The 15,021-nt window shown below is 39.8% G+C and overlaps 1 protein-coding gene across 1 annotated transcript in view; it reads left to right on the plus strand.

Moving 5' to 3' along the window:
* TTC17 (tetratricopeptide repeat domain 17) overlaps positions 1-14,675 on the plus strand; it is a 148,950-nt gene extending 134,275 nt beyond the window's left edge. Inside the window, exons 23-25 of the mRNA XM_010378062.2 lie at positions 9,678-9,797; positions 11,469-11,612; positions 13,522-14,675. Of these exons, the coding sequence (XP_010376364.1) occupies positions 9,678-9,797; positions 11,469-11,612; positions 13,522-13,653 (396 nt within the window). The 3' untranslated portion in view covers positions 13,654-14,675. The remainder of the gene's footprint in view (positions 1-9,677; positions 9,798-11,468; positions 11,613-13,521) is intronic.
* The last annotated feature ends 346 nt before the right edge of the window (positions 14,676-15,021 follow it).

The following is a 15,021-nucleotide window of genomic DNA, read 5'->3' on the forward strand; positions in this document are numbered from 1 at the left end:
AAAAGATTCAAGAATCTGGACAAATAAAAAATGATCTATAATATAGCATTGACAATAATGTCAAATTGGAAAACTTTTAAAGGAACTGCATATTTTTATGACTACACCTAAAACATAATAGAAATGTTAAAAAGTTGGAAAAGAAATACCAGGTACAAATTTATAAAAAGGAGGTAGGCATAGTTATATGAACAAGATATATTTCAAAACAAAAATTATTAGGAGTAGAGAGAATGACTACATAATGATAAAATGTTTAATTCACCAGAAAGATATACCAGTTCTAAACTTATACATATTCAATAAAATACCCTCAAAATATGTAAAGCAAACGAAAGATAGATCTACAGTTAGAAATTGCAAATCTGTCGATATAAACACCCTCCATTATGGATAAGTCAGTCAGTTTGTACCTGTGTTTATGTTCATGAGGGATATTGGTCTGTGGTTTTTTTTATTACAATGTTTTTGTGAAGTTTTGGTATCGGGATAATAATGACCTTGTTTAATGAGTTGGAGGTGTTTCCTTCACTTCAGTTTTCTGAAAAAGTCTGTAGAGAATTCCTTAAATATTTGGTAGAATTGGCCAGTGAAGCCATCTGGTCCTAGAGTTCTCTTTGTGGGAGGTTTTTAATTATAGCTCTAACATCTTTAATAGATATAGGGCTATTCAAATTATCTCTTTCTTCTCTGGTGATCTTTGGCAATTGCGTCTTTCAAGGGACTTGTTCATTTCATTTAAATTGTTTACTTTATTGGCATAAAGTTCTTCATATTATTTTCTTATCCTTTTACTATCTGTAGGATCTGTGGTAATGGGCCCTCTCTTAATCCTGATATTGGTGCTTTGTATCTTCTCTCTTTTTTTTCTGATCAGACTCATAGAAGTTTATGAATTTTGGCCGGGCGCGGTGGCTCAAGCCTGTAATCCCAGCACTTTGGGAGGCCGAGACGGGCGGATCACGAGGTCAGGAGATCGAGACCATCCTGGCTAATACGGTGAAACCCCGTCTCTACTAAAAAAATACAAAAAACTAGCCGGGCGCGGTGGCGGGCGCCTATAGTCCCAGCTACTCGGGAGGCTGAGGCAGGAGAATGGCGGGAACCCGGGAGGCGGAGCTTGCAGTGAGCTGAGATTCGGCCACTGCACTCCAGACTCCAGCCTGGGCGACAGAGCGAGACTCCGTCTCAAAAAAAAAAAAAAAAAGAAGTTTATGAATTTTATTGACTTTTTTTGTTGGGGGATGGGGGGACAGAGTCTCACTCTGTCGCCCAGGCTGGAGTGCAGCGGTGTGATCTCAGCTCAGTGCAGCCTCTGCCTCCTGGATTCAAGCGATTCTCATGCCTCGACCTTCTGAGTAGCTGGGATTACAGGCATGTACCCCCACGCCTGGCTACTTTTTTGGTATTTTTAGTAGAGACGAGGTTTCACAATGTTGCCCAGGCCGATCTCAAAACTCCTGAGCTCCAGCCATCCGCCCACCGTGACCTCCCAAAGTGCTGGGATTACAGCCACCATGCTTGGCCAATTTTACTCTTAAATAATCAGTTTGAGAATCCACTGACTTCTCACCATCCTTTTGTTTTCTCTTTCATTTATGTCTGCTCTTATCTTTGTAATTTCCTTGTCTTCTGTTTGCTTAGGATTTAATTTGCTTTGCATTTTTTAGGTTTTTAATAGTTTTTTTTTTTTTAGGGTTTTAATGTAAGCTTGTATTATTGACTTGATCCCTGTCTTCTTTTCTAATGTAGATGTTCAGTGCTAAAAGTTTCCTGTAAATTTATGACAAATTTAATTGTCATATTTTCATTTTCATTCAATTCAAAGTACTTTATAATTTTCCTTGTGATTTTTTTGACCCATGAGTTATTTAGGAGTATGATATTTAGTTTCCAACTATTTGGGTGTTTTCTAGATATCTTTCTTTAATTGATAGGTAGTTTAATTCTATTGTAGTAAATGAACATACTTCGTATGATCTGAATTCTTTTCAGCTTAATTCAGGCTTGTTTTATGGGCCAGAATATGGCCTATCTTGGTTAATGTTTCATGTGCACTAGAAAGGAATATTGTCTTCTGCTTTTGTTAGGTAGAGCATTTTAGAAGTATCAGTTAGGTCAAGTTCATGATAGTATTGTTTATGTTTTAATGATTTTTTGGTCTTCTATAAGTTATTGAGAGGCTAAAATATTCAACTATATTAATAATTATGAATTTGTTTAGATCTTATTTTAGTGCTGTAAGCTTTCAATTTGTGTATTCCTAAGTTCTGTTACTAGATGTAGAAATCAATGAAATAGAAAACAAAGATACAGTAGAGAAGATGAACAATCCAAAAGTTGTTTCTTTGAAACAAGTAGTAAAATAAACTTTTGGCAAAATTAAGATAAAAAGAAAGTACAAATACTCAATGTCAAGGAAAAGGGTGAAACAGAACTATGTTTATATCAAATTAAGAGATAAGAAAAGCATATAATTGCAACTTTATGCCAATAAATTTGAAAAAAAAGTAGATAGTTTCTTAGAAAAATGTAATGGACTTAACTGATTCAAGGACAAAAAGAAAACCTGAAGGATCTTATAATTCTCAAATAAATTTAAGTAGTAAGTTTTTTAAAACTCTCACAAAGAATACAACAAGGTCTGTTGATTTTGCAAGTGTGAATTCTACAAACTTTTGAGAAATACCTCATCCTAATATAAACAGATTTCCAGACATTAGAATAAGGAATGACATACCACTTAATTCCTTGAGACAGGTATAACCTTTACAACAAAATCAGACATTATGAGAAAGAAAAATTATATATATTTATATATGTTGTCATATATAATTTTTAAGTTAGCACTAATCTCACTCGTGAACTTAGGTATCAAAATCATAAGCAAAATGTTCACAGACTGAATCCAGCAGCACATTTCTTTAAAAAAAGATATACCTTGACCAAGTTGGGTTTATCCCAGAAATACTGAAAATGGTCTAACTCCAGGAAAACATAAAATTGGAGTCACCACATTAAAGGAAAAAAACTATGAAATCATTTCAGTAGATTGCATTTGATATAATTAATACCCATTTATGGTGTAAAACTTAGTAGCTTCCTTAATGTGGTGAAAATAATCAACAACACATCTACTTCAAAGATGATTCTTAATAAGGAAATATGAAAAATAATTCCGTGAAATCAGGAAAAAGAATCACCACTTCTTTTCAACCTTGCACTGAAACTCCTAGCAAGTATAGTAAATCAATAAAAATAAATTAGGCTGGGTGCAGTGGCTCACGCCTGTAATCCCAGCATTTTGGGAGGCTGAAGTGGGCAGATCACTTGAGTTCGAGACCAGCCTGGTCAACATGGGGAAACCCCCTCCCTACTAGAAGTGCAAAAATTAGCCGGTGTGGTGGTGCAGGCCTGTAATTCCAGCTATTCAGGAGGCTGAGGCGGAAGAATCACTTGAACCCGGGAGGCAGAGGTTGCAGTGAGCCGAGATTGCGTCAGTGTACCCTGGCTGGTCAACAGAGCGAGATTCCATCTCAAAAAAAGAAAGAAAGAAATGGCATAAGTATAAAGAAGGAAAAACAAAATAACGTTCAGAGATGATATGATTATCTGTATAGTAAACCCCAAAGACTCCACAGATAGTTTCTTAGAAATAACATATTTCTCAAAGTGGCTTCCTGTAAACTCAGTAAGTAAAAAGTTGCATTTCTGTACAGCAGCACAAAACTTAAAAGTGTAATTTTTTAAAATATACCTCATTATAAAAATATAAAGTTGTCAATAAATCTTACAAAAATTATCAAGACTTGTGTGCAGCAAGAGATATAACTTTATCAAAAAGTATTTTAAACAACCTAAATAAACAGATATATAATGTTCATGGATAAGAAGACACATGTTATAAACATGTCAGTTTTTTCCAATTTGATTTATAGAGTCAATGCTATTATAATCAAAATATCAGCAGGTTTTTTTTATGGCACTTGAAAAGCAGGTCTTTATATGGAAAGGTAAAGCATGAAGAATAGACCTGACACTCTTGAAAAGAAAAATAAAGGGAGAGTTGCCTTACTTTTTTAATAAAACAAGACGTTATGCTATTTGCACAAGCATAAATAAAAATGGCTAGGAAGACTAAATAGAAAGCCCAGAGATAGACTCTAATACAGGGGTCCAGCTCCCCACGGATGGATACTGGTCTGTAGCCTGTTAGGAATCGGGCTACACAGCAGGAGGTGTGTGGCAGGTGAACTTCGTCTGTATTTACAGCCACTCCCCATCGTTCGCATTACTGCCTGAGCTCTGCCTCCTCTGCATTAGATTCTCATAGGAATGCAAACCCTATTGTGAACTGCACATGCGAGGGATCTAGGTTGCACACAAGTTCCTTATGAGAATCTAATGCCTGATGATCTGTCGCTGTCTCCTATCACTCCCAGATGGGACCATCTAGTTGCAGGAAAACAAGCTTAGGGCTCCCACTGATTCTACATTATGGTGAGTTATATAATTATTTCACAATGTAATAATAATAGAAATAAAGGACACAATAAATGTTATGTACTCAAATCATCCAGAAACCACCCCCTACCCCATCCACGGAAAATTTGTCTTCCATGAAACCAGTCGTCCCTGGTGCCAAAAAGGTTAGGGTTCTCTGCTCTGACATCAGAACTGTGATATATTAAAAAAGTAATATTGAAAATTGGTGGGAAGAGAAGGGACTATTCAAGAAATAGTACTGGGGCAATTGCTTAAGTTAATTTCAATCTTCATATCTGACACAAAAATTCAATTCCACATGAATTAAGGACTCAAGTATCAAAAACAAAATGTTAAAAATTAGAGTAAAATGTAGGAGATGACCTTTCTGGCTATGGAGTAAGGAAAGTTTTCTTCTTAAAGAAGACACAAAATAACTATAAAAGAAAATGTTAATGAATTCAAGTATATTAAAGTTTAATTTTTTAAATTAAAGAGAGGCAGGCCAGAGAGAAAACATGTGTAACACATTTAATCTACAAAAGATTAATATACGAAACATATAAATTGATGAAAAGTAATAAAATAGAAAAATGCATTTAAGATATTAACAGGCATTTCACAGAAGTGATCTGTGTGATGAATAAACATGAGAAACAATTCTCAATCTGACTAGTAATCAGGAAATGCAAAGTAATACCACAGGAAGATGCCGTGTTCCCCTCACCAATAATACCTAGGGTTAAGAAGGATATGGATCAAGAGGTCCTTTTAAACAATGCTAATGGGGTTGTAAGTTGGCATAGCGCCTCTGGAAAACGATTTGGCAATCTCTTGGGTTTTTTTTTTTTTTTTTTAACATATGCATATCCTGTGGCCCAGAAATTCTACTCTTCAGTATCTAGTCTAGACTATAACAGGAGACAAACAGGAAGCAATCTAAATGCCCATCTACAGAAAATGAATAAATACTATGTAGTGTATTCAACTTAATGAGCATTTAATTGTGTAGCAGGGAATTGAATAAATACAACATGAATGAATCTTAGAAATATAATGTTGAATAAAAAGCCCCAAGTTCGACAAGTCTACATACAGTATGCCATAGTCCCCCCCTTATTTGCGGCTTCATTTTCCACGGTTTCAGTTATCCACAGTCGATCATGGTCCAAAAATATTAAATGGAAAATTCCAAAAAAAATAATTTATAAGTTTTTAAGTTGCCCACCATTCTGAGTAGCATGATGAAACCACCTGCTTTTGGGCTCGGTCCACACGGGATGTGAATCATCCCTTTACCCAGTGTATCCACACTGTAGATGCTCCCTGCCTCTCAGTTATCAGATTGAAAAAAACATAGTAGATATAAAACTGGATGCTATCCATGGTTTCAGGCATCCACTGTGGGTCTTGGAATATAAAGTAGGAGGAACTACTGTACCATTTTCATAAAGTGCAGGAAGAAGTAAACTAAGGTATATTGTTGAATCAAGTATACATGTATGTCAGAGATAGAACTATGTTTAAAAGGTGAAATGGAATACTAAAGATAACATTTAGAATAGTGGGTGAGGATGGAATGGTGTAAGAACACATCGGTAAATACAAGTTCATTTTTCAGTAAGGTGGTCATTTCTGGAATATTCATTATTGTATGTTTTATAGCATGAATATGTTTTGCATAGTTATATACTTACTATTTAACTATGTTATATAATTTTATATTTACTTGGCACGGTGGTGCATTCCGATAATCCTAACACTTTGGCAGACTGAGGCAGGGGGATCACTTTAGCCCAGGAGTTCAAGACCAGCCTGGGCAACATGGCAAGATCACATCTCTACAAAAAATCTAAAAATTAGCCAAGCATGGTGGTGCATGCCTGTAGTCCCAGCTGCTCACGAGGGTGAGGCAGGAGGCTGAGACAGGAAGATCATTTGAACCCAGGAGTTCAAGGCTGCAGTGAGCTATGATCACACCACTGCACTCCAGCCTGGGGGACAGAGCAAGAGCTGCCTCAGAAAAAAGAAGAAATTATATATTATACGTGTACTTAATGATTTATGTTCTTTTGTGTGCCAAATATTACCATTAAATAAGTATCTTTTTTTGTTTTGTTTTGTTTTTGAGACAGAATCTCGCTGTGTCACCCAGGCTGGAGTGTAGTGGTGCAATCTTGGTTCACTGCAAACTCCTCCTCCCAGGTTCAAGTGATTCTCCTGCCTCAGCTTCCTGAGTAGCTGGGATTACAGGCAGCTGCCACCACGCCCGGCTAATTTTGTATTTTGAGTAGAGATGGGTTTTCACCATGTTGGCCAGGCTGGTTTCGAACTCCTGACCTCAAGTGATCCGCCTGCCTCGGCCTCCCAAAGTGCTGAGATTACAGGTGTGAGCCACCACACCCGGCCTAAGATCATTTTATTTAAAATCCTTTTAGAATACCAGTCAAAAAGAACAAGTCACTTAAGGAGGAACAAGTCACTTAACAAGGAGAAACAAGTCGGGCTAGCTTCAGATTTCTCTCAGCAGCATTCCACACCAAGAGGCAATAGAGAAATGCCGATACATTATTTGAGGAAAGAATAAGCTGTGGTTTTAAATCCAACCAAGCTGTCTTTTAGCTCTGAAAGCACCAGACAGAAAGTTTTCAACATATATGAGTGTATGAGTTTGCTAGGGCCATTAGAATACAATATCACAGACAGGGTGGCTTCAACAGCAGAAATTTATTTCACGGGTCTGGAGGCTGGAAGCCTGAGATCAAAGTGCTGGCAGGGTTGGTTTCCCCTGAGACCTCTCTCTTTGGCTTGCAGTTGGCCTCATGCTGCCTCTTCACATGGTTGTCTCTCTGTGCACATAGGACCCTGGTGTGTCTCTCCTCTTCTAACTCCTTCATACAAATCCAGTCATTTAGAGTTAGGGCCCCACTCTAATAGACTTATTGTAACTTAATCACTGCATTAAAGACCTCCAAATACAGTTACATTCTGAGGTACAGAGGATTGGGACTTAAAAATATGAAATTTGGGGGAACATAGTTCAACCCATAGCAGTGATCTCAAAGAATATTGTTCCCATGAGCCCTTCTTGAGGAAACTGTTAGAAGATGAGCTTTAGCCAACCAGGAGATGATTGGGAAAAACACACAAAAGTAATGTCAGTGATCACTGATTATATTCAGCTATAAAACCAATACTAAAACAAAGGTGAGACATAGGGTGATAGGTCAGAAGGTAAATACGCCCTGACAATGTAGAATTCTAAAATTAACAAAAATGTTATTGAAAACAGAAATCAGACAAGCAGTTATGTCTTCTGAGCGCCTCTTCTGTAATGGCTGGGAGTCAGAGATCATCAACCAAAAATTGCAAATGAAATAGATTTTAAAACTCCAAAGTTAGACCTAAATTCAAAATTCCGCCTAAATTAAATACTGTAGTTTTATCTATAGTAAAGGTAGTATCTCACTGAGGAGAGAGGGGTGAATTATTAATTAAATTTTGAGACAAATTAGTAGCTATCTGGAGAAAAATTAAGTTGGAGCCATATCTTTTACCTTATAGCAGATTAAATTTCAAATGGATCAAATATTTAAATGTAGAAAATGAAATTATAAAAATTCTATAGGGGAAATGGTAAAATATTTATTTCTTTTGCTTTTTAAGAGACAGAGTCTCACTCTGTCTCCCCCAGGCTAAAGTGCATTGAGTGGTGTGATCATAGCTCACTGTAACCTCAAACTCCTGGGCTCAAGTGATCCTCCTGCCTCAGCTTCCTGAGTAGTTGAGACTACAGATGCACAGCATCATGCCCAGCTAAATTTTTTATTTTTTGTAGAGACAGGATCTTGCTGTGGTGCCCAGGCTGATCTCCTCTTGCCTTGGCCTCCCAGTGCACTAAGATTACAGCTGTGAGCCACCAAGCCTGGCCCAGTAAAATTTCTTGATATCCTTGGAATGAGATAGGGCTTCCTAACTACAACTGGAAAATCCAGAAGTCATTGAAGATCATGAAAAAAACAAATTCTGTAGCAACCAAAATCTGCATCACACAAAATACCGTAAGTCGAAAGACAGACTTCCAACTCAGGAAACATATCTGTAAATCATAGGCAAGGATGATCTCCCTAAAATATAAAGAACTTTTTACCAACAGACGAAACAAAAGCCTCACCGGACAATTAAAATATAAAAGCAGATAGTTTACAGAAAAGACGTACAAAAGGCTAACAAATATGAAAGAATGGTCAGCTCCACTCATAAGAAGGGAAACGCAGATTAAAACCACATTTCTCACCCATCAGATTGGCAGAGGCCTAAGAGTATAGTAACAAACTCTGTGATGGGGCTATAAGGAAATGGTGATACTTACATATTTCTGGCCGGAGATTAAATTGTTATAATCCAGCCAGGCGTGGTGGCTCATGTAATCCCAGCACTTTGGGAGGCCAAAGCATGTGGATCACTTGAGGTCGTGAGTTCGAGACCAGCCTGGCCAACATGGCGAAACTCTGTCTCTACTAAAAATACAAAAATTAGACAGGCGCGATGGTGCACACCTGTAATCCCAGCTACTCGGGAGGCTGAGACAGAAGAATCGCTTGAACCCGGGACATGAGGGTTGCAGTGAGCTGAGATCATGCCACTGCACTCCAGCCTGGGCGACAGAGAGACTCAGCCTCAGAAAAAAAAAAAAAAAAAAGAAAGGAAGGGAGAGGAGGGGAGGGGCGAGGGGGGAGGGGAGGGGAGGAAATTCTAGAAGGAAACGTAAGAAACTAAAAATAGTGTTTACTTGTCTACTGTGGAGACAAGGATGGGAGGTAGACTTCACGGTATAACTTTGTATACTTTGTGGTTTTTAAAACATGGGAATGTGTTACCTATTCAGAAAGTTAAATAAAATAGAACATAGATAGGAGATATAGTTCTGCCATTCAGTAGTTGAGTGAACTTGGGCAAGACACTTAACGTCTCTGAGTCATAGTTTTCTCATTTATAGAAGGGCTGTAATAGTAGCATCAAGCTCACAGGATTGTTCTAAGGGTTAATGAAGGACGGGAGGAACAGAAAGTGCTCAGCAGAGTAGTAAATACTCAGTTGAATGGTCATGACCTGTGTTACTGAACTTAATCTTGGTAATAAAAGAGTATGTTCCTGAAAGGACACCAGCCTTAGCTAACATTCCTTTGCAGAACCAGACGTCCTGGGTCCTCTCCAGCATGGCAGCCCTCTACTGGAGGGTGAAAGGCCAAGGAAAGAAGGCAATCGACTGCCTGCGCCAGGCTCTGCACTATGCCCCACACCAGATGAAGGTGAGTGGGACTCAGAAGGTGGGAATTTCTGCCCCTTAGGTCCTTTCCATTCCCCATGGTTTATTCTGCCCTTTCAACCAGCCTCCCTCATGCTCAGCCAGTGAGGACGTGTTACAAGGAGAGAATGGGGCAGGAGACCTTCTGACTGGGCATGTGCCCCAGCAAGCCTGTGAACTATCCCTGCTGCGTGCCTCCCCAGCCTCAGCAGGTTGGAACGTGGGGAAGGCCTTCCAGATCACTGTAAGACGCTACTGCATTGAGTCCCCTTTCTGCTGTGTTCAGAGCCACCCAACATACAGCAAATGCCCTGGCCTAAGTGGGCTGACACATAGAAGTCAATCTGAGTTTAGCTTGTCCTCAGGGGCCGGGTGACCTCTTAGACTTGTTTTGCTTATCCTCTTGGCTTGAGCTTGCTTCCAAGCACAGAGATAGAAGTGAATTTCCATTTCCTCACATGCATTGGTCTGTCCCTGATCCTTGTCTGACTTCTACTGTTTCCACAAAAACAAAACAAAACAAAAAACAAACCAGCTAACCCTGTGTGACACCAAACTTTTCCAGAAGACCAGTTGTTGTTATGATGGGCGAAAAAGTACGGTTTTTATCAGCAGATTTGTATCCATGTGTTCTGAGGTCTGCATTAATCATTAATCCAGATCTTACACTTTTTAAAGACGTGGCTGGTGTCTTCTTTGCTCATCAAGGCAGTGTATGGAATGATGGAAGGAACACAGGATTCACTGCCAGGCATTGCTGAGTTTTAAACACAGCTCTACCTCTTACTAGCTTTGTGAATTTGGGCACCTTATTGAACTTCAGTGAGCTCATCTAGGGTCATGCATTCTATGGCTGTCACAAAGATGGGTCCTTTTTTCTGTTTCTTCTGTGTCTGCTATAGAACCCAATATGGCGTGATACAGGTAGCATTGCTCAGGTAAGGCACTTAAAGGGAATGATATTCGTGATGATAACAGTATTGCTACTTGTTCCATCTATCATTTTGTACTCTCTACTGTTAGGCAATAGGGAAGGGCTGAGGCTCTACCTCTAAGAGTCAGCAAACTTCCTGAAAAGGGCAAGAGAATAAAACACTTAGGCTCTGGAGGCCAGACAGCCTCTGGTGCACCTACTTAATTCTAGCATTATAGTATGAAAACTGCCACAGAAATACGTAGAGGACTGGGAATGATTGTGTCCCAATAAAACTTTTTTAAAAATAGGCAGCAGACTACATTAGGCCTCAGTTTGCCAACCCCTAATGATATGATGGTTCTTGCAGAAATTATTTTGACTTTCTGACAGCATGACTCCAAGTGTGGTCTGTGGACAGTACACAGACTTTTTATTAGCAGTCTGCAATGAGACAAGGAGCTTCACCAGAAGAAACCAACTACATTATTCAGCAGATCGTTTACTTCAGCTGACATTTTGTTGTGTTTGGTTTTTGAAGCAAGACTCCGCCAATGAAAGATGGAATTGATTGATATTCTGGTACAAGCACTTTATCTATCACTATCACAGACCAGTAGCAAACAGCAGAAAAACGCTTTGAGTGGCACTATTCTAATCATTCACCAGGAAGCACCAACTATGTTCTTTATGATCACCAAAAACAAGAATGAAAGCTCAAAACCCAATTTTCCCTTCTCACCATTCTCCTTCTTCTCCCAGGATGTCCCCCTGATTAGCCTGGCCAACATCTTGCACAACGCCAAGCTCTGGAATGACGCCGTCATAGTAGCCACCATGGCAGTAGAGATCGCACCACACTTTGCTGTGAACCACTTCACTCTGGGCAATGTCTACGTGGCAATGGTGAGATGGGGGTGTGAGCAGAATGTACCAAGTCTGCCAAACAGTAGCACATCTTTGATTTCAAAACCTCTTTGAATATGTCATTGCCCACCAGTTTCCTGTAAATTTGTCTAAAATTGCTAGCTCCAAAAAAAAAATGTTATATTTTATGGATAAGGGTTTGAGAGGTGTTTAAAAAAATAATACATGAAATTCTTCTAAGTATTTGCAACTACATAGTTCCTCAACATGAGTTGAACACCAACAGCAGAGTCAGATTTACCTACAATTTCCTGGAGACACCACCTGTTCCAGAAAACCTCTCCTAACACGCCGTGGAGACACACACATGCTCTGTGGCTTCCAGGTTGGGCTAAGGTACCTGTCATCACACTCATGACACCCTGTGCCTATTTTTCTTGCTGGATTTTCACCTTGTTTTATAATTTTTTGTTTAAGGATTTGTCTTTCCCTCTAGCCTATGGGCTCGTTGGGGACAAGACTCCTCTTCACCTCCCTGTTCCCAGTGCCTCACAGTGTTTTTGGCACGTGGTAGGTGCTCACCAAGTAGTTAATGAATGATGAAATTCCACTAGTTTCATGGAATATCATTTAGAGAGAAAATGGCAAAGTCATCCAGATCCCTCATTCTGATCAGAAACAAGAACTGATTTCAGAACTGAAAATCCCAGGGGGACGCCCTAAAAGTTGTCATAACCCAGTTTAGCATGAGAATCATGCCGTTCACTTTCATCTAAAATGTGGCATCACACATAGGGCTGTTCCCAAGATGCTCTCAGTAATGACTTACAGAGTGAGCAGCCCTGGGCTGCCAGCTTCCTTGACTTCAGAGGCGAGAAGTATTTTGCCAGGGAGGTATTGCCGAATATGCAGATTTCCCTCTGCTTCTTAAATTGAAGAATCTGTTGTTCCCCCCAGTAAATGTGAAGTTTGCTACTATGAACGAGGACTTGTGTCTCTCATTTGGCTAGAAGTCATTAAACCAGTTGATTTGGGCTCTTCTTTAAGAGTGTAACTCTAGGCTGGGTGCGGTTGCTCAAGCCTGTAATCCCAGGACTTTGGGAGGCCGAGACGGGTGAATCATGAGGTCAGGAGATCGAGACCATCCTGGCTAACAAGGTGAAACCCTGTCTCTATTAAAAAATACAAAAAACTAGCCAGGCGAGGTGGCGGGCGCCTGTAGTCCCAGCTACTCGGGAGACTGAGGCAGGAGAATGGCGTAAACCCGGGAGGTGGAGCCTGCAGTGAGCTGAGATCCGGCCACTGCACTCCAGCCTGGGCGACAGAGCGAGACTCTGTCTCAAAAAAAAAAAAAAAAAAAAAGAGTGTAACTCTAAGTAAAAGATTAACCTTCAGTATGGCAGGGATCATTTCCCAATCTTTGTTGGTGTTTTTAAATGTTAAAGAGAATTTTAAAACTCTTCAAAATGTACGAGTCCAATTGAGATACCTGACTTAGTTTCCGTCTTTCTAGCTACATTAGAAAATTTAGGCAGATGCATAATGGGCATTTGTCCGGCATGGTTCTAGAGGTTTCTGTGAGGATTAAATGGAAGGATTTCATGAAGCACCTAGCACAGTGTCTGACACATTTCAGGCACTCAGGACTGTTAGGTCTTATTATTACCACAATTATGACTGTTGTTGGGTTTGTAAAAGCTGCTCTACCCCTTTTCCTTTTGTTCTTGGGCTCTGCCGTAGTTTCCTTTGTGATGTTATATCTCGGGGATGAAGGCAGCTGTTTCCTCCCAGAGGAACCTCAGACTTTTCCACAGAGACTTAGATCCATTGAGCAAACGCTGCAAGGGTTGTCCCTAGCACAGAGGTGCTTCTTGAGAAAAAAGAGGTCACAGTATATATTTAGCCTGGTGATGCCATCCCCTCACGTTTGTCTCCTTGACCCTCACAGGAAGAATTTGAAAAAGCACTGGTGTGGTATGAATCCACATTGAAGCTTCAGCCCGAGTTTGTCCCGGCCAAGAACCGAATCCAGACCATCCAGTGTCACTTAATGCTGAAGAAGGGACGGCGCTCTCCTTAGTGCACTTCTTCTTTCTCTCTTTCTCTTTACTCATGCTCTCAAAAAAACAAAAAACAAAAAAAAGAAACCAATCATTGTCAGTATCTACTATTAATGATGTGTGTGAAAATAACTAAGACTTATAACAGGACTTTTACATATGCGGAAATTGGTTTAAGTTTCTCCTTTCCCCCAACCAGCCTCAGAAGAGGCACCTTCAGAAACAACACATTTCTTAAAAGGAAAGTGCAGCTTCAAGATACTGTGTAAATACTGAGCCAAGACATTTCTGGAGCTGTGCTCTGTCTCCAAAAACCTCACTGCCTTTAGGGCTTTTCTCAGTGGTCCAGCTAGCCTCCTCTTTGGAGGAGGACAAAGCTGCATTGCTCATTCTCTGCTTCCTGTCGTAGCCCTCTGTTGTCAGTGGAAATGCAGAAGCCCATCTGGTGCCCGTTGGTGAGAAGCAACGTTCTGCGCTCTCTCCGTTAGACCTCCATGCTGTCCCCAGTCTCGTACGTTCCATGCTGCTATTTTACAAACTCTCAGAGGTAGTTTGCAGGGGAGGAAGGGGAATACGAATTTTAAAACAAAATATTTACAACAACAAAAATTCTTAGGATCAGCTGACCTTTGTAATGTTATTTATGTTGGGGAGGGAGGGGGGCTGAGAAGGGGAAATCAGCAGTGTGCAACATCTTTATCATTTGTACTTTAATTACAAATCACAAGGAAACCAATAAGTTGAAATCCTATATAACAGGTTTATATATATAGAATATGTATATCTGAAGCCCTCTACAGACTGAGTCTATGTTTTACTAATTCTTTGTTCACTGTGTTACCCATCTTGGAATAAGGTGTGAGTGTCAGCTCCCTCTCTCTGAGGCCCCCCGACTTCGCTCCTCAGGAGAGTAATGAGCCAAGGTTGAGTGTTTCCATGCAATGCTTTTACCTTTGGTCCCAGGAGAATCAGAAACTCCAACATTTTGGAATCTTCAAGGGCACATACTGAGAAAAAAAAATAAAATTGTTTATGAGCAAAATAGGTCAGTCGCGTGATTTTTCTTTAGAACCTGGCTAATTTGGGCAGCTGTGAAGCCCGACTTGAACTCTGGATCTGATCGTCCCAAGCCCTACATTGGCTTTATCTTTCTTCCAGCAGCAAGGTGAGGGGAGAACAAAACAATCCATCATCACTAGGTTTTATACTTGATGAACTTATTAGAACAATGCATTTCACCAGGAAAGACATACAGTCAGCACATGTTCAGAGTTTAGTATATAATTGACCTTCCTGGCAAAGGAAGCATCATCTAAGCCACAAAGTCATGGCCCTCAGGAAAGCACTGGTCTTAACATTCATCCAAGTAAGTTTCACAGACAGCATTG

The sequence above is a fragment of the Rhinopithecus roxellana genome, chromosome 15 (assembly GCF_007565055.1).
Source record: "Rhinopithecus roxellana isolate Shanxi Qingling chromosome 15, ASM756505v1, whole genome shotgun sequence".
Classification (NCBI taxonomy): domain Eukaryota; kingdom Metazoa; phylum Chordata; class Mammalia; order Primates; family Cercopithecidae; genus Rhinopithecus; species Rhinopithecus roxellana.